Below are 19,267 nucleotides of genomic sequence, written 5' to 3' on the forward strand. Positions count from 1 at the left end.
TCCTGTCCCCTTTCCCAGTGATGGTGGTGGTATTGTGGTGATGATGATGGGTGGATCCCCCTCCTCCCCCTCCTCTCACACTCCCCCTCCCCCCCCCCCCAGCACACCACAATACTATTAAATGTTTTATGGTCCTTGACATATTATTCCCATGGCCAGGATTTTTATTAGGTGATGTGTAATGTGACTTTTAATGGTGTTAAAAGATCAGTCTTGACATTCCTCATGTGCATTTGCTTACATTCCCTAATGTAGCAGGAGGAAAGAAGCTGGCAAGGTGCCTGGTGACAAGTTTGCAACCAGCATGAGACAGTGTAAATGCTCAGTTATTGCTTCGCTGACTTTCATGTGTCTAACGTTTGATATTGAGTGTAAGTGAGTTTGTGTCATCCACACTGTCTTCTCACTGCATGTGTAGGTTCTGCCAGTGTGATCAATTTGTGATTAAGTCGATTGCTTTGAATGCTGTTCTAGATTATGGCATTGATTATTCAATATCACAAACAAAAATTAGAAACACTTAATGCTTAAAATGCAGTGACATCCTTTGGATCTACTCCGACTGGAGCTTATACTCATTCCCTGATACATTTTCTGTAGTTGAGAATCAATTTTGTATGAATATTGTGTTGATCCAATTGCTATCTACAGTTCTTAATAAAGCATATATGTATATATATATATATATATATATTTGCTCATTATGTTTTGATTTGATTTAATTTGATTTTGTCGCAGATGTTGATGAATGCCAGGAAGGAAATGACCGATGTGGTGAGGGAACTCAGTGTCAAAACACTCATGGGGCATACGAATGCGCATCTGTGTGTATGCAGGGGTTCGAGTACAACAGAGCTTTACGTGCTTGCATGGGTAAGCATGCTTGTTTGTTTGATGTTATTGTAAAGCCTTTTTATGATGTAACATACAGGAACTGCAGAAGTTTGATACTGTCATACTGTCATGAACAGTAAGACTACACTACTACCGCATTATATAGAGGTGAACTTTTATCAATTAGGGCATACAATTCAGTTCAATTAAAATAAATTTCATTTCCATTATCAAAAATTCTCTCAGAAATGACAGTAATGTAATACAATACGTATAATAATACATTTGAAAGTAGAAGAGAAAATGAGCAAATGCCTAACCTAGATCTATAGAATATTCAAAGTTATTGTGTTCTTGGAAAAAGAGGCCCACTTAACAGACAAGCTTTTAGACATGCTGCCTGTTTTTAGAAAAAACAAACAAACAAACAAAGTATGGTTTAGTGAAAAAGAGCCCTAAGTATTAAACTTTTGTAGGCAAATATGCTCTGGACAAGCTACATTGTTAGATTGCTTTTCTTCAACTTTACAGAGATGTTGAGTATTGATAGGAGAACACACCCATTTTTATTTATTTATTTATTATTATTATCATTTTTTTTTTTTTTTGGGGGGGGGGGGGTGCTGCTGCCCTTATTGATCTATCTTTCCCAGGGCCTGAAGTCACCCTGACCAGATTAACAGTTGGAGCAATGCTCATGAATACAATATTTTGGTTGTTTCACAGTAGAGTTCATTAAAACTTCATATATGGAAGTGTATTGTCGATTATTCTAGGTTTCAGTCATTTTCAGGGTGATGATACGCCACCTAAAACTGTGACCTTTCTTTCTTTTTTTTAATGTCATTTTTCTCTTGTCTTGGTCTTCAGATATTGATGAGTGTCGCCGCGGACAAGCCAACTGTGCCATCTATGAAGTATGTCAGAACCTGAACGGCAGTTTCAGCTGTGGGTGCAGAAGAGGCTTCAGACCCAATGGCTATGGACAGTGTGTTGGTGAGTACTAATTATCTTTCTTTCCTGGTTCAGTGAAAACTACTTCCTCAAGATGGCTGAATCTCATCTTTGTTTTCACCAAGAAGGGTGCTTAAGTTTCTTTCCGGTTCAGTGTCTATCTGAGCAAATACCACTGGACAATTCATGAATAAAAATCATAATTTTGCTTGGCACTTATATCAATTTCTTTAAGACTTTTTTTAGAAACTTGCATGAATGTCAAGATATAATGTTCAAAGTCATTAATAAGCTGTAGTCATTACAAATCAAAATTTACTATCAACTTACAAGTTTTATAAGAATGTTTTCTATTACCTAAGAACCTTTATTTTCTCTAGATTTCATGCCATTGAGAAATTTTCAATAAATAATTTAGTTGGCTAGAGTAAAAAAAAAAATATCGGGGGAAAGGGTCTATATGATTTTGTTGGAAGCACACTTATTACCAGATGAATTGACTTAAGCTGGGAAATGCTTGAAAATTGGCACAAGCGGACTGCAACAAGGCAATTAATCAATTATTATGATTGACACATTTTGGATGCGTAGATTATATACAGGCATCTATTTATGAAATGTGAATGAAAGAATGAAAGTTGAAAGGTAAAGCCTAGTTGAATTGAAGACAAAGTGTGAATATGCAAGAGGAAATTGTGGCTGCATGTTAAGACACTGATGGGTCATTCTGTGGTCATTTAAGCAAAAGAATGAAATGTAAAATTCAATCATTTTTATCAATTTTTATTTTCAATCAGACATTAATGAATGCGTTGAGGGGCAGAGCGAATGCCTTCCCAACCAGCGGTGTTACAACCTACAGGGCCAGTACCAGTGCAGAAATATGTGCAGAAATGGATATAGGTATCTTCCAGTCAGAAACTACTGTGAAGGTAAGAGTGTGAGAATTACTCAAGATATTGAATGTCTTCTTTTGCCTTAGATTCAGTTTTTCAAATACCAGTCTTGTGTTTTATGTTGAAAGCCATTTGCTGCATTTTTGGAATATTCCTCAGAATTTTGTTCCCATGTTTCACTTCTGTTTATTTGAAACTGTGTTACGGAACTACTATTGAAATTATCTGAAAGAGAATATTGCATGAATTGAGTTGCTATGCTGGATGCATTTATCAAACATCTGTATAAATGTTATTGGCCTATTTCACAGGTTGAGCATGTCGGTGTAATTTTTTGATAATGCATCAAACATATACATGTACATGTAAAGTGAAGTCCTAATATACTTTCAGATTATACAATTACAATGTATGCGGTGATCTTTTTGTATATACCTAAATAAAACTGAATGATAAAGTAAAACTTTACATACCAGATTTCATAGGTATATAATGCTCTAATAATGTAGTTGCAACAACATCTTTCTCAATTTGTGTTTTCCCATGTAAATATTACACCAATTTTTATGACAGATGCGCATGAAGGAGATATATAATACATATATATTCTATTATGTGCTTTTAGATATTAATGGTTAATGTGCATGAAGTAATATATTTTGTATGTTTTATGTGTGCTGTAGATAATATCAATGGTAAGCATGCTCGAGAGTGATATGTTTCATATATTCCCTTTGTGATTTAGATATAAATGAATGTGCAGAAGGAAGCCATCGTTGTCAAGACAACCAGCAGTGCATCAACCAAGAAGGAGGTTATGTCTGCCAGTGTCCAGCAGGTCACCAAGCTAACAGGGAACAGGGGACTTGTGATGGTCAGTCACTTAAATGTATTTTTATGCAACACGTGACAGAGTGTTCTCCACCCACTTGACTTCAAAGTAAAATTTATCTGCATTTGTACTTTTATGCTGGTAAAATATATATGAAATGAGGCAATTGCTCTTTTTTATAAGTTTGATATGTTCTTTTTTATGTGTTTGATGCTCAGATGTAGTTCATAATGATCATTGCAAGGAGAAAATGAAGAAATGAGAGGAACCATGGAAGTGGATGATGCAAAATGAGGAAAGAGCTCCCTTGAAAGTATGCACATTGGTTTCAGGGATGTTCTCCATTGTGGGAAATTGAGGAGAAATTAAATTTTGGACTCATACTGGGCTGATCTACCCAGTTTTATATTGTCCCAGGATGTTGTGTCTCAAGAGTGCATATAACACTGATTGCACCATCTGAGAAGGAAATGCTGAAAAACTGCAAAGTGCTTGCTACTGGCATTTTGATGATATCAAATATTCAATTGACATCAAAATTTTCTTTGACTTATCCATAGAATCTAAACAGATGATGACATTGTAGTTGGGAGCATGCAGAATGTTCCCTCCTAGACCAGTCAACATCTGTATAGTGTAACACCACTTCCTTGAATTATCACATCTGCTTTTGCATCCTCAAAGCATGTAAAGTGCATAAATATGATGGTACAAACTGCCAACCATACCAGAGCATCACTGGCAAAGCTAGGAGTGAAAGACACGAAACATTATTATAAGATAAAAAAAAAACTGGATTGATCGGTGAAACCAGCCAGTGTAGATCTAGAGAAGTCCTGTATATCCAGATTGCTTGTACAAGAGCAAATATTTATTTCTTGTCTCTTTCATAGATATTGATGAATGTCGACTGGGTTTGTGTCGTGGCACATGTCAGAACTTACCTGGCTCCTACGTGTGTACCTGCCCCTCTGGCTACTCTCTGATGGAGAACAAGGTCACCTGTAAAGGTAAAACTTTGTGGTTTTTCTCTCCTATTCTTTTTTCATGTTTCTGTGGTGGCCTTAATTTGTGAATCAAGCCAAAAATTTTTTAGGCTTTAAAAAAAGAAGAAAAATGTGATGTAGAAGATCTTGATGTTAAAGGCTTTGATTTTATCATTTGGTTTCACTGTTGCCATTGGAGTAGGAGAATCAAGCAGTGGCCATTAGCCTTATAAAATGTGAGGTGATATTGAAAATTCCATATGTCATCTTATTGAGATGGTGATGTTAATTTCCCATATGATTTTTCCCATATGATTATAGTGTAAGTTTTGTTTGTAACTTCAACCTCAAAAGAGCTGAAAGAGGGGGGCTCCCAGTCCCCTCCCCTTACAGAATTTATTGTCCTGCTGTTCAACTGCTGCAACTTTCAAATTCATCTTCCATGACTTTTCTTTGATGTTTTGTGCTAATTTTGATACCAAATTAGTTGGGGTGAGATATATGTTTCTGGTGCGAGATTACTATACCTTAATATCAAATGTGCATGTTTGACATTTGCTTATGTTATCCTATGGCCAAAGATGCATATTTCCACAAATCAGTACTAATCCCATTGACTATTTAGGATTAGTGAGACTCACTTGATATATTTGGTATGATGGTATATTATTTTCATGAGATCTGCTCATATCTGAGCTTGCATACACATAGAGATATTATCTTTTTTTACAACTTTGTGATGTTGTTTCAATAGTAGCAGAGAGGAACATTTCTCAAATTCAATAATATTCATCATATACATCGCAGATATTGATGAATGTGAAACTGGAAGAGATAACTGCTTACAAGATGAGTACTGCTTCAACACGAGAGGAGCCTTTAAGTGTGAGAGAATTCAGTGTCCGCCCTATTATCGGCTCCAAACAAGGTATGTTAATGCAAGTCATTTACAAGATTTGTTTTTGCCTTCCTCTGTATTCAAGTCAAGTACTGATAGTCATTGAATACAAGGTAAGATAGGCGATGAAAGGTTAGGGAGGTGGGTTCCATGAATTCCATTGTGGTTAATGCAATTCCACAGTTCTTGGCATTTGTACCAAATGCAAGTTTCTGATCTCTAGAGCACCATTGTTTTTGATTGGATGTTGTGATAAAATGTACAAATTTAAGTCATAATTCAGGAAGAATACATGGAATTATTGAACATTTGTAATATCAAATCAAAACAAAGAATCCTGAAAAGTGAAATTAAGGGTGGTGAGTTGGCCTGTGAATCTTAAAAGTCTGAGGGGCAGAATAATCCTTCTAGTGGAAGTAAAAGATGATGTCATGTAGATTATTGCAGTAGACATTTATAGACATGTCCATACAAACTGGCTTTTGACATGCCATGGTGAGGTCAAGTCATCTTGTGTGAATTTACATCTAACAAATCAGGGACCATGGAACACTATTTTTTTTTTTTTTTTTTTTTTTGGGGGGGGGGGGGTTCAAGGTCAATGGAAAAGGAACATGTGGGGCTTTTGTCCCAAAAGCTATTATACAATGGTCACGGGATGCAGAGACCCTAGTGTTAGGCTGCTTACACTTTTGAACTTGAGTATCAAAAGAAAATTGGCTATTTGTTTTCATAAAAGTGTAATTTTGTTGAACAAGTATACATATGTCCTCTGAGTGTTGTAGGGGTCTTAATGCTGAATTGTATGTATATAGTTCTATAAACTTATGCCCCTGTGCTTCTCAATTGATGTCTATATAGCTTTTTTGATGCATTGATTGATTCGATATCATGATTTACTGTGCAGTGTGTTGTGAATTGCTTGAGAGTGGACACTGTATCAATGGGTGATGTTCATAATTTTGCATGAAATTTGTTGTGAGTGTGAATGAAGATATGAAAGGTTATTATGTAAGATTGTCAATCCACTTTTGTTTTTGTTTTTTTGTGGGTTTTTTCTTCTTTTTTTTTTGGGGGGGGGGGGGGGTGATTCACAAACATCTGAAGACTTTGCAAGGACTACATGCTTGCTTGATGAACTTCACCCAAAATCCATTTCCACTGAAAAAGCAAAATCACTCTCTGGAACATTTGAAAGGAATATAAGTATATTTTTAATAGTGTGAGGGAAGACTGCGGCAGTGAGTCCAGCTAGACAATTCTTCAAAGGTGCAGGTTTTAGAACATGGTTTTTCAAAATTATTTGATTGTAAGAACCTAGAGCCTAGCAGACAGACTTTGAGTTCATCATAGACAAACAACACATATCTTTTCAACATGCCACGATCTCCCCTCGTACTTGTATATAACAAAAACCAACAACAACAGCAAGAACAGTGAAATATTTCTTGCAAAATTATGCCTTTGTGACTGCCAGGACTATATTTGGTGTCAGTACATAATTGTTTCTTATCTACATACTATATGAATTATGCTGCAGTTCCCTTAGAAAGCATTCATCATTCTTCAACCATGATAACAATGAGAAATGTCTACTGTATAACAAGTGTAAAACTTTAAAAGCATACAGCAGCTGTGTGTAAAATGTTTTTGCACCGTCAAGTCATATTGTTACTGGCTAGGTGTTGACAATGAAGAAAATTACAGCTTCTTACACATTATACAAACAGAAAAAAAAAAACAACTATTCCTTACACTAAATTTGGATTGGAACAAGCATACTTGTAAAAAAATATATGCATATAAGTGAATGTATACATTTTGCATGCTATCTTATTACAGTGTTTCTGACCAATAACATGTTGTTTCCATGCATTTCACTTTGTATGCTCTGTACATTGAAGTGGAGTCATGTGTTGCTATTAAACTATATAGAAACTATATAGAATGTCTTTTGAAAGTGCATTGTATTCATGCTATACAGAAATGATAACTATATATACTAAGACCATGTTTGTACTTGTGCAAGTGTCATGTGCAAATTTTGTGTGCCAGCATTGCGGTCGTTTTTGCTTCGGCGATGCAGCTTTTCCTCTCAACTAATCATGAATGGCATAACAGAAGAGCTTCGTCACTCTGTTGGTAAGTCTGCTTCTTTTAGAATTCTATGCATTTAACCTCAGGTGGATTCAATTCATGTAACAAAATACAAATGATTCTGTTTCCAGGGCTATAGCCTTTTTATTTCTGGGGTATTCGTATTGCCAAATGTGTATTTGTTGGGGGTTTTTAAGTTGGGGTTTTCAATATTGTTTCAACTCTTTCTCTTCTGTAGGACTGCAGATAACCTATAATCTGAGCATTTATCTGCTCGTGCTTTTCTGGCGAGCTATTTATCATATTAAAGTGACTGGTTTATTCATCCAAATCATGATTATGAAATAAGTTGTACCACCTACTTGGAGGAAACCATGTAGGTCATTATACAAAAAGGAGTTAGTAAGACTATTTAGTCCTTATTCATAAACAATAAGTTTAACATCGCTTGAAGAGTGTGTGAGCAGTGGTGGTGTTCTATATCCACACTAGGTCTTAGACCATTGTAGACAGTTAAAATTCTTAAAGTTGCATCAGTGTTAAAGGGTGTGTACAGTTCTGATCGAGGTGAGGATTTAGCTTATAATGTTTTGCGAGATATTCAGAAACCACTCTGAGATGTCAAAGAACATGCAATTCTAAGGGGTATCAAAAGTTTATTTGATGAAAATCGGTTTTGAAATGGCTGAGATATCCAAATACAAGATGAAACAAAGAGATCCTAATAAAAGGCGTGGCCTGTCACCTTTTATTATTATCACTTTTTTGGATATCTCAGCCATTTGAAAACTAATTTTCATCAAATAAACGTTGAATCCTTCTTAAAATGACATGCTCTTTCATATTTCATAAGAGGTTTCTCATTATCTCACTTAGGAATGTTCAAAACATGAATCCCCACCTCAACCAGTACTGCACAGTCCCTTTAAGAGTTGAATGATGATGACTCCCAAATGTTAAAGGCCTTTGAATCCACCTGTTTGTGATGTGGCTTGCACTTGTCTTGTGTAACATACCTGTCCACATATTGTGTTGTGTGTATATTTTTATTAGAGTGTAATTTGTGTCGGCATAACACTAAATGGCAGAGTTTTGCTAGAATCAATTGGATACTGTATACGCCATATATTTTGCGAGTCTAAATTTTCGCGAATCAAGACTTCCCAACGATTTCACAAGTGGTTAAATTCGCGATCGTGGAGTCCTGTACTGAACGTAGAAATGTGTACGCGTACGTCACATTCATATCAGGATCAGGGTCAATATTTTTGTGTGTTTTTAATTTTGTGAATAGTAGCTGACTCGTGAAATTCGCAAAAATGAAAACCTCACAAAATATTCGGTGTATACAGTACTTGTAGGAAACTTAAAGAAGGTCAAGGTGTATGTTCATTTTTATTTGATAGATGCAAGTATAGGATTTTTGAATGACAATTCTTTATTATGCTAGTTGGTTTAGAATATGATGAAAACAAATTATTGCACATGAAGAGTTTGATTGCAAAAACCGATAAGTCCATATTTGTCAAATGGAGATATTTGCGATTGAAGGTGAAGAAAAATAAAGAGAATAATAAGAAAATTTTTGCTTCTTTTGACCATAACTTCAAAAATGTACCTTTATATGTAGTGACCAATATATCATGTAAAAGGTATTATTTTGTACTTTATGACAGAGACCGTACTTCGAAATCTTCAAAAATGGACTTATCGGTTTTTGCAAACAAACTCTTCACATGAACCTCATGAGGATGAGAAGATGATAATAAAAGGAATGTTGCTAGTATAAAGTTATAGATGTTTGATTAAAGTCAAGAATCGCAAAAGTTGATTGGAACCTAATTTCATTCAGTCACCACCACCATCTGGCAAATATGAATACATCTCAATTGCATGATGATAAAAAGATTTCATGCTGATTTCTTGCTATACTGCTTCCAGTTGAGATAATGATATCAAGAAATATTTCAGTTCAGCTTCCTAAAGGAACTTAAATGGTGTAAGGTATATGAGTCATATATATATATATATATATATATATATGTACATATGTACATACATACTCGTATACATAATATGTGTATATAAATTCACATATACATATTTATACCTACATACAAATGGAGGCTCACTACTCTATGCTTTCATTGACTCAAACTTTGTGAGAGCGTTGACACCTATGGTAATCATATGACAGCATACATACCGATATTTATATGTCATTTTCCAAATAACTTTAGTGAAACCTGTCTCTTAATGTTTGGATGACACTAACCATATCTATTTGCACTACTAATCAAATGTTAACAGATATAAACAGACATTTGGGATATTTCATATTTGAATTTTATCTATATTGTTAAAACTGATAATGGTAAAAAGGGGTAATAGAAATAACTTTCTTTATCAAACAAACAAATAGCACTATAGACATTAGGAAGACAATTTTTTTTATCCTGTGCATATATCAAAGGTGGAAGGAAATGTGTAGGTGCTTTGTATTTATTAATAGGAAATGTCATGATATAGAGTATTTAGTATATACCCCACATATATATCTACACTTTGTAGTTGGCTAAGTATGTGCAAAGCATTATTGCAGGTATAAATTTTTATGAGTATATTTGAGTGAAATATTCATCCAGCCTTGAAAGCTAATGGTAGGTTATTTGTTCTTGCAGAGCCAATATTTGCATCCGTGAGCCGTGTGAACATGGGAACACATACTGTCTGTTTCAGCCAGTCTCCATCAGCCACAAGTTCATTGACCTTCCAGGGGCCTTCCCAGCAGACACCGTCATATACCGGATACAGACGAAGGACAACCCCAAGTACGACTACTTCTACCGCATGCCTCGAGGCAATCGCAGCAAAGCGTTCAAGCTGGAGCAGCAGGGCTCCAAAGCGAGCGTCAGGGTGGTGCGCTCCATGGTTGGTCCTCTGGAGTTTGAGATCTTTGTGTACATGGAGGTCTATCTGAAAGGAACGTCCACACTCGTCGGTGAATACATGACCAAGTTATTTGTGGATATATCCCCTCATCCATTTCCCTTTCAGTAGTCGAGAGACAGAAGGTCTGTCTGGACATTTGAAGTCATATCCTTCTGTACCTACCTACAGGTCAGAGTCAATGGACTAGGGAGCGGCTCCTACTCAAAGGGAACATTAATTGTTGAGTTTGGGCTTCAAATTCTATGCAAATTCTATGCAAGCCATGATCTGCACTGAAGGTGGTTGCATTCAGGAGAATCTATGCATTTTTGTACTTGGTGAACATGCAAAATGGAGTGATCTTACATGGACATGAGAATTCAGTCTGTCAGTTGTAAACTTTGCGCATGAGGAGCTACCTACCAGTGGTTATATACTTGTATACATTATTCATGCCAAGATGAAAGATCATGTAAAGCAGTATGTGCTTGAGTCTTTGTACCAAATGCCTTGACGTATATAAATTGGAAATTATCTCTTTGAAGATTGGTACCCAAATCATGCATATTCTATAGTATATGTGACCCTGCACCACAAAACCAACAAAAAGTCGCCAGACATGGATTTTTAGTGAATCGCAGATGTTGAAAGAGCAGATTCTAAGCTTTAAAATGATGTATATCTCAATTCAAATGGACTCTCCTAACCTATCTAAATATTGGAAAGAAAGCACACACTCTGGAAAGGTGTGAACTGAGAAAATGGGAAAAATGGGACAAAAAACAGGATGTAAACCACCCTTGCAACAACAATGAAGGGATTATTAGATTAAGTTGAAATTGAGCATGCTCAATTAACACATTCTGTCCATAATAAATGCTAACTTTCAAGGTGGTAGCACTATCTATTCAAAAGTTATTAGAGTTGAAAGTGAAGGGTGTGCAAAGGATTTCTACAGAAATGAAAAAGGACCTCAAAAGACGTACCTAATCGCACTACTCTACAAAAAAAGGATTGTAGAAAAACTGCTGAAAACACACTTTCCAATTCGTTTTATGACTCCAGACTTAAGAGTAATTTAGACGAAGAATAGCTCTTTCAGAAAGTATGAAAAACTCAAGATTGACTTGGTTGACCTGTCTCACCCTTTTGAGGTCCTCGCGCAAAATCAAGGGCTGCGACTTTGTGTTCGTTTTGTGATGCACGGTCACATATACAGTAGGTTAAATCTCACATTTCCAACCCTCGGATAGATGGCTACTTTCCATGGTCCTCAGACACTTTGGCCAACTGCTCAAGTGATATGAATATTATGAATAGGGATTTCATAAATGAAGTGGTCCATTTCTAATGCACAACAGTTTAATAGAGACGAGTGGGATGCCTTTATTGGAGGAACATTACTTATGATTGTTTTCTCTGTTAATAACATCATGCACAGCACCACGAATGAAACTTTAAATCACACTTGATGAATGATTCAGAGCTAATATGAACTTGGTTGTAGTGAGAATACCAAATAATGTATAATTGATATTCTATCTGGCTATTCTGTGCATATCATTCCCACCACTTGCTCACCTGAAACAAGATGAAAACTTTATGTCATGCTGTCATTGCTAGATAGATACAGTATGTACAGTGTTCTGCAATGCATTGCTTAACCACAAGGTAAGCACATCAAGCTCATTTTTAAAGACCATGTTTTAATGAATGTTGGTTAATTCATAATTATTTGCTGGTGTAGCTTGCATTGCTCTGTATTTTGTTCTGCGCAAGTAGATTACATTGTCGTTACCCCAAAGTGATGCTTACATTTGTCAGATTAAGATAATAGTAGTTATATCCTGAAGACTATTCTATCTCAGTTGTTATCTTTTGTAAAGGTCAAAAGATAAAATGCCACTGAAGTACTATTAAAATCAGTATAGCTGTCTTTTATCTGGTCCAGGATATGTCTACCAAGAGATGAGGAAATGTTCTCATTGGCTGATTGTCATCAGCCAATCAGAGCATTTCACAGAGCAAGAGCTTTTCTGCTTTGTGTAATTCTATATAACTGTGCATACTAGTAACTTGTGTGGATTGAGCTTCCATAGTGTGCATGCATTGATATCAACTATGCTCTATCACAGAGAACATACTCTGTACTTTTGTTGAAAGATATTGTGGTACATGTATTTCAATGTTGTATGTCACACTGCCCACAGGTCAGGTACCGAAAGTTCCTTTAGTCTCATGTTCTATTCATTTTAGAATGATCCCATCAACATTTTGTAAAGTCTCTATGGAACAAATCTGACATTGTTGCCATTCAGCATGATCAAACTATAGTATGTTTTTTTTTTCAATCGAGTGGATAATTGCTTGCACCCTGATACTGGCAGCGAGTTCACTCAGTTTTGAGAGTAATATCTGTGATAGTGTGACTAGGTAATTTAAATCAAATGTATGAAATTGTATCAAATGTTGGCAGCAAAGCCAAAGAATATTTCAACAGCTTTGATATACATGTATTCACTATAGACAGATGGAATATATCAAAGAAGAGATAGATTTAGAGATAAGCTTGTTTTCAGAATAACAACTTAAAACACAATTAAGAGTCACTAAACTCTTAATGAACACCATGCAAATTGTATTTTTTTCAGTCAAACTAGTATATCTCAATTCTTGTCTGACAAAAAAGTGATTGTAATAATGCATTTGTATAGAATGACACATGATGTTACATATGTATTATATTGTGGAGGGTGACAATAGTTTTAAAATATAATCCTCCATTAACTGATTGTTTTTGCAGACATCTGAGAAATAACTACAGACAAAAGCTTCCATGCATATTGTTAATACTGATGGAATAAAGTTATATGACTGAAGTTCAGTATAACTGTGTAGTTCATATAACTCTGATGTTATTGGCATGGCTACATGTCACAGTGTACTGGAGAAGTGTGTGCAAATTTACTTTTTTGTGTGTCAAGTGATGTTTTATATACAATTATGACACCACAGAGGTCTGGATTTTGAAAAATGTTGGAAGAAGTGTTGTGTATCAGTCCAGAGTTACAACAATTTTATTGTTGAAACAGGCCAGTTCCTGATTATTATATAATGTGGATGATGTATAATGATGATGCAGAAAAGGATATTAATGAATACATTCATGAGTTGAATAATTGTATAAAAGTAATATGCTTTGATAGTTTCTGTTTCATAGTTGTAAACATCAGGTTAATGTATCATGTTGTTATGGTGGATGAGTTAGATTCAGTTGCATTCTGCGATATGTCTCTGATGTACTTGTAATGTATTTATGTTTATTTTGTTGTAATATCCAATGTAAAAAGAATTTCCTTTGTGGACAATAAACTAATCACTCAGTCAATCAGTCAAAAAAAAATGTTATCTGTTTGTTGTTGTGTTTTTGTTTTGTTTTTTGTGGTCACTGCTAGTCTCATTCTGTAACTTCCGTATCTTCCTTTCTTCACTTGTTTTTCTTTTCTTGGCCTTTTCTTTATACATTTAGTCACTTAGATCAGCTTGTAAAGAATCAATATTAGCATTAACAAGCACAGCATTAAATTATTATACAAAGTTAGCTTATGTTAAACATTTCTGATTCAGAATGTAAGCAATAGTGAATGTACAAATGTGAGAGATATCAGTTTTTCTCAGTATCAGTTTGTTAAATGATTTTATTTTCCTTGATGATTTCACAAATGTTGTGTGTTATCCTTTTAGAGCATCTGCAAAGTTGAACGAAATGAAGACAAGAGGTCCACATCTTACTTTCATGACCATTTTGTGTCAACGGTGACATTGTTTTAGTTGGGAGAATGTAAACTCATTAAAACTAAACTTAGAATACCTGTAGTGTGTGTGACATTTTGCTGCATTGACATAATTTTGAAATGCTGTTTTACATATGTACTCATACATTCATCTTCCTTTTCCTCCATGCATGAGCCTCTTGCTTGTCTATTTCATGAAGTTACTTGTTATCAAAGACTTTCAGTCTGTCCTGATCACAACCCCATTTCCATTATTCTTTTTTTTCAGTGAGGAATTCCAGTGTGTGAAGAACTGTCCCCTCAATGCGGCAGACTGTTCTCTGTCCAATCTCAACAACACCATCAGCCACACCTTTGTCGCCTTACCCAGCATCACGGTCCTCCGGAATCCAATCAGACTCCTCACCATTGGGGTAAGTTCATGATGATGATGATGATGATGTTGATGATGATGATGATGATGATGATAAGAATGACAGTTATAATCTTCTGATCATGATATATACATGTACATATTTTTTTTTTTAGGGGGGGGGGGGGTTGATAATGAATATGTAGGAACATATGAGGTGTTTTTCACCATGTTGTTAGATGCTCAGATTTCCTATATGTACCCCTATACACAATATTGTAGAGAGTGGTAGTGTGGCTGAAGCATACTAGGGAGCTTTAGATTTTGACGCGCGGACGTTTGAGCCGACGCTTGCGCTGGACGTTCTCCTCTCCCCGCGTCGTGTGGAAAAGTAGCTTTAGATTACGCTGGGACGCAACGTATAAAAAATAAAATCACGCCCCCATATGATCAGTGCATGAAGAAGCTCTCTACGTCGCAAACTGTGCGGACGTGAAAATAGCCCAGTACGCGTAGTGAAAAACTCAGGCAACGCAAGCTAAAAATAGATTGACTTTACGCGCGCTACTGCGCACGCTCAGAACATGTTTTTTTCCTTTGAACGTCCGCGCGTCTAAAATCTAAAGCTCCCTATTACACAAAGACATGAGCGCAATAGCAAGGCTCGAGCCATCTCATGAAACGTATGGTGAACAGTCCCCTATATTTGTACCAGGATACCTTGTGGTGACGGACATGCTTAAAATTATATGCTGATAATTTGTCAAGTCTGTCATAATTCCACACAACATACCCCTGTACCAAATTAAACATAATAAGGGGGCAAAGGAAAAACAAACAATGAAACCATGTAACCTTCCGCCTCTAAAAAGCTACAAAAGTGTGGTACTGTATAGCTGCTCCAAATTTGGAAAGTAGTTTCAGAGACTATAGAAGGCCGACTTCAGAGTGAATGAATCCATTCATCAATTGGCGGTCTTATACCTCATGAACTTTGGATAATAATAATGTGGGATTCCTATACTATGTAGAGTTCAAATAATTGTCAGCCGATAAGCATACTAAGTCATAATTCATGTACAATTTTACTTCATCACAAGAACACTCCTAGTTTTTAGTGACAAGCACACTTTGGGTAACTTTTCTGAAAGTTGTGCCTTTGTACCCTTTGCCTTCCAGCTTCCTAACTATCGGCCTTCGTATGCGGGCACTTCTCAGACATACTTCAACCTTGTTTCAGGAAATGAAGATAATCATTTCAGCATTACTCGGCTGTTTCCTCGAGGACAACCAACAGGTAAAAAAATGGGGATATCAGTTTATCGTGGCCTGTCAACAAAATTTAATTGTTGGCAGGCAGACAGTTATACATATCTCTTAAAAGAGATACTGCATCATAATTTTTCTGCCTATAACACAGCAAATTGAATCGTTTCATTGCCTTTGATATGACCATACTGGGGTCCTGTAAAAGCTGTCTTTTGCCTACAGATATTTTTGCAAATGAGGAGGTCACTATGAAATGCCAGTTCATTTGCGATATTTCTTGTGTTGCTAAATTCACAGTCCAACAGTGATTTACGAAAAATTAGACCCTCGCTAAAACAATAGCTTTTACAGTATTTGGTCATTGCACTTCTACCACTGGCCCACTATATGATCTGTCGGTGGTCTTTTCTTTATTCTCATTATTATAAGGTAAGCATCAGGCTGATTTTGTATGATCATCTTTAAATTTCATGCCTTATTCACACAAGTTTGTCTTGTGCAATATGTAAATTAAATTATCTGTGTGTAAAAGAATGTGAAAGACAAGACAGATGATGACATCCTGATATTGTTCCTTTTTGTTTTTTGTTGATTTGATACAGGTTATCTGTCTCTGCAGAGTCCTATTTCTGGGCCGTACGAGACAATTCTCTATCTTGAGATCGTCACGGAGACCAGGAGCGCGTATAGTAACTGGCAACCAGTGAAATCTTCATCATCATATCTTCTGATTCACATAAATGTTGGTCCATACACTTACTGAATACCGGGGCAAACGTTGGCAACATAAATGCAGTATTTACGATACTTCATGCCACAATCTCTAGTGTGGATTTAAACCTCAAAATGTCAATACATGTCACCAGTGTTTACATATAATGTTGCTTCTATGCAAACAGATGGCAAATATACTCCAGCTTTCATTGTTACATTCTGAAGGATAAATGTAATGATTAACACTACTTTGTTGTGCAGAATGAACTGCTTAACCCTTTGTTTGCATTCGGTGCTGATTGGCACAGGAAACCCCACAGCACTGTACACACTGTCCATAGTCCCTGGCAGTGAAGTGGTTAATGTTGCTGATGAAGTGAGTGTAGACAGCTCCAAGATGATGGTAAAAGACATGGTTGCATTGTGCATGCAGTGCATACATGTACAAATTGGCGAAAATAAAATATATCTCCTTTGTAACAAGCCACAGAGAAACTAATTATCCTTAAAAATTTGGGTTACCAACATTAGCTGCTTATTCTAATACAGTGAACTCCCATTAGAACGAAGTTCTTCAGACCAGTGATTTGCTTCATTGTATCAAAATTCCATTATAACTGAACAGTATATTGTACAAAGTGTATGAGCATACATAGATCATAACTTTGGGGCCCGAATGTTTATTTGACAAGAAGTTTGTTACAACTGTGTTCATTATAACAGGAGTGCACTGTAGTGACACAGTGTCATGGGGAAAATCTGTGTAATTTCTATAATCTGGCCCCACAGAATTTGATCATCTGTGGTACCACATGGTACCTTTCCATACACATATATGTGCAGTACTCGTGAATTAAAACTGATTAATATTTTTTTACAGAAAATTTTTGCCAGCTGATTCTAACACACCTGATAAATTGGAATGGAACCGAAATTATTGGGCACTTTGGATTATGGGGGAGATGGGTGTGCAGAGTGACTTACTTTGCTTGGATTATGGTGTTGAATAATCCAGTTATGTTTTTCCAGATGCCGTTTCATTGCTTTAACTTTGAGGAGGTAATTACTGGGATGTTAGACATTGACTGCATGATTTTTATTGCCATCATTTGTCGTTTAATTTATATCTCCTATTCCATGTTAGGAAAATTTGGATCTGTGAGCAGTTGACTTAGTATGCATTATCAGAAGAAAGACTTTATGTCCGTGTGCACGACATACGCGTAAATAGATAAATTCTAAAAGAGAATCTATAATAGCCCCGTAATTAGTACCACCACTGGTAGCTCTTGTAGTGCTTGGAATGTTCATAGACAGTGTATAAACATGCTGTTCTACATCCAGTCTCCATTATGAATAATACAAACTTCATGAACGAAGAATTTGTATCACGATTTGCGAGACATGGCTGCTGAGGTGAAGGCTTGTAAAGCAAGCTACCATGTGACTGAAGGCTTTAAGTCCTCTTTGATTGACCAGACGATACTGAGGATAAAGTTCCTTGCTTAGAGGCACAACAACCACAGCTAGGGGACTTGAACCACATACCTCAGATTGAGTCCATTACCTACCGAGCCACAGGAGCTCCTCAAGGTTCATTAGATAATACTGTATATGTACGGTGGAACCTTGTTAGAACAATGTCAGATATGGTTGGTTACCTGACACAGTCACCTCCCGTTATAACGAAGTCCTCAGGACTAGCAGTTCGTTTTGGTTTTTTTTTCATATCGTTTTTCATTAAAAAGTTCCGTTTTGACAGAACAAAATAAACAATAAAAAACAAAGAGTGCATAATGTTGGGGCCTAAATTTTTACTTCATTGTAACCGAAATTTCTTTATAAACTGTGTTCGTTATAACGGGAGTGCACTGTAAAAGGTGATTTTGCAGGTCCCATTCCTATAATATTGTTTAATTTTTATCCCTGATATAACAAAGAAATTCAGTGGTCCCAAGGAGCTCGTTACAATAAGGTTCCCCTGTTCATTGTATTGCTGATGTATCCCCTGAATTGTCTGTGTAGTGCATGTATATTGATTGGTGGAATAGTTCTTACTGATACTACATTGTGTATGATATGTCTTATCACCATAAGTGTGCTCTCTGAATGCAATGAAGAGATTGTAGGCCTTAACTTGCCATATTCTCACTGACCTTTTACACCTCCAACTGTAAGATTGTGTTGAGCATGATACATTGTATTATACATTCACTGTAAGTACTGCACATAATGTTTTTACAATTTGTTATCCCCAAGTCAGTAACCGTAAAACCACACTATCACTGAGTTTGCGTAAACTGATCGAGAGAGAGAGAGAGAGAGATGTCTATTTTTATATCATTCTGTATTATACAACCATAACTAGCTGAAAAAAACTGTTGTATAACAGATAATGTGGGAACATATTCAACCTTCAATCCCACGCCTTTTTATATCAGCCATTTTGATCCTCTTAACAGCAATACCGAGTTGAAAGGGCTTACGCTTATTTGCATATATGTAAGCTCTTTTTTTTTCTTTTTTTTCATACAGTCTGTATTTTGAAATGATAACGTGGAGATGTATAGAGACTATTATGACCCCACAATAATTCATATGATTATTACAGTCAATCAAAATAAATGATAAAACTAAACAACCCGAATGTGTTTGTACTCCACTATGTTGTGTGTGAGTGTCTGTGTTCTTTTTCTTGAACACAATAAAT

General features: G+C 36.0%; 2 protein-coding genes across 2 annotated transcripts in view; both read left to right on the forward strand.

The window, feature by feature from the left end:
• LOC140240325 (uncharacterized) overlaps positions 1 to 17,065 on the forward strand; it is a 35,945-nt gene extending 18,880 nt beyond the window's left edge. The window contains exons 10-18 of the mRNA XM_072320107.1: positions 739 to 873; positions 1,705 to 1,830; positions 2,586 to 2,720; positions 3,430 to 3,558; positions 4,410 to 4,526; positions 5,310 to 5,430; positions 14,491 to 14,635; positions 15,754 to 15,871; positions 16,446 to 17,065. Coding sequence (XP_072176208.1) covers positions 739 to 873; positions 1,705 to 1,830; positions 2,586 to 2,720; positions 3,430 to 3,558; positions 4,410 to 4,526; positions 5,310 to 5,430; positions 14,491 to 14,635; positions 15,754 to 15,871; positions 16,446 to 16,606 — 1,187 coding nt within the window. The 3' untranslated portion in view covers positions 16,607 to 17,065. The remainder of the gene's footprint in view (positions 1 to 738; positions 874 to 1,704; positions 1,831 to 2,585; positions 2,721 to 3,429; positions 3,559 to 4,409; positions 4,527 to 5,309; positions 5,431 to 14,490; positions 14,636 to 15,753; positions 15,872 to 16,445) is intronic.
• LOC140246330 (uncharacterized) lies at positions 9,492 to 10,557 on the forward strand. Its single transcript, XM_072325804.1, has 2 exons — positions 9,492 to 9,496; positions 10,179 to 10,557. The coding sequence occupies exons 1-2, from the start codon at positions 9,492 to 9,494 to the stop codon at positions 10,555 to 10,557; spliced, it is 384 nt and encodes a 127-aa protein (XP_072181905.1).
• Positions 17,066 to 19,267: the final 2,202 nt, after the last annotated feature.

Source organism: Diadema setosum, chromosome 2 (genome assembly GCF_964275005.1).
Source record: "Diadema setosum chromosome 2, eeDiaSeto1, whole genome shotgun sequence".
In the NCBI taxonomy this organism is placed as follows: domain Eukaryota; kingdom Metazoa; phylum Echinodermata; class Echinoidea; order Diadematoida; family Diadematidae; genus Diadema; species Diadema setosum.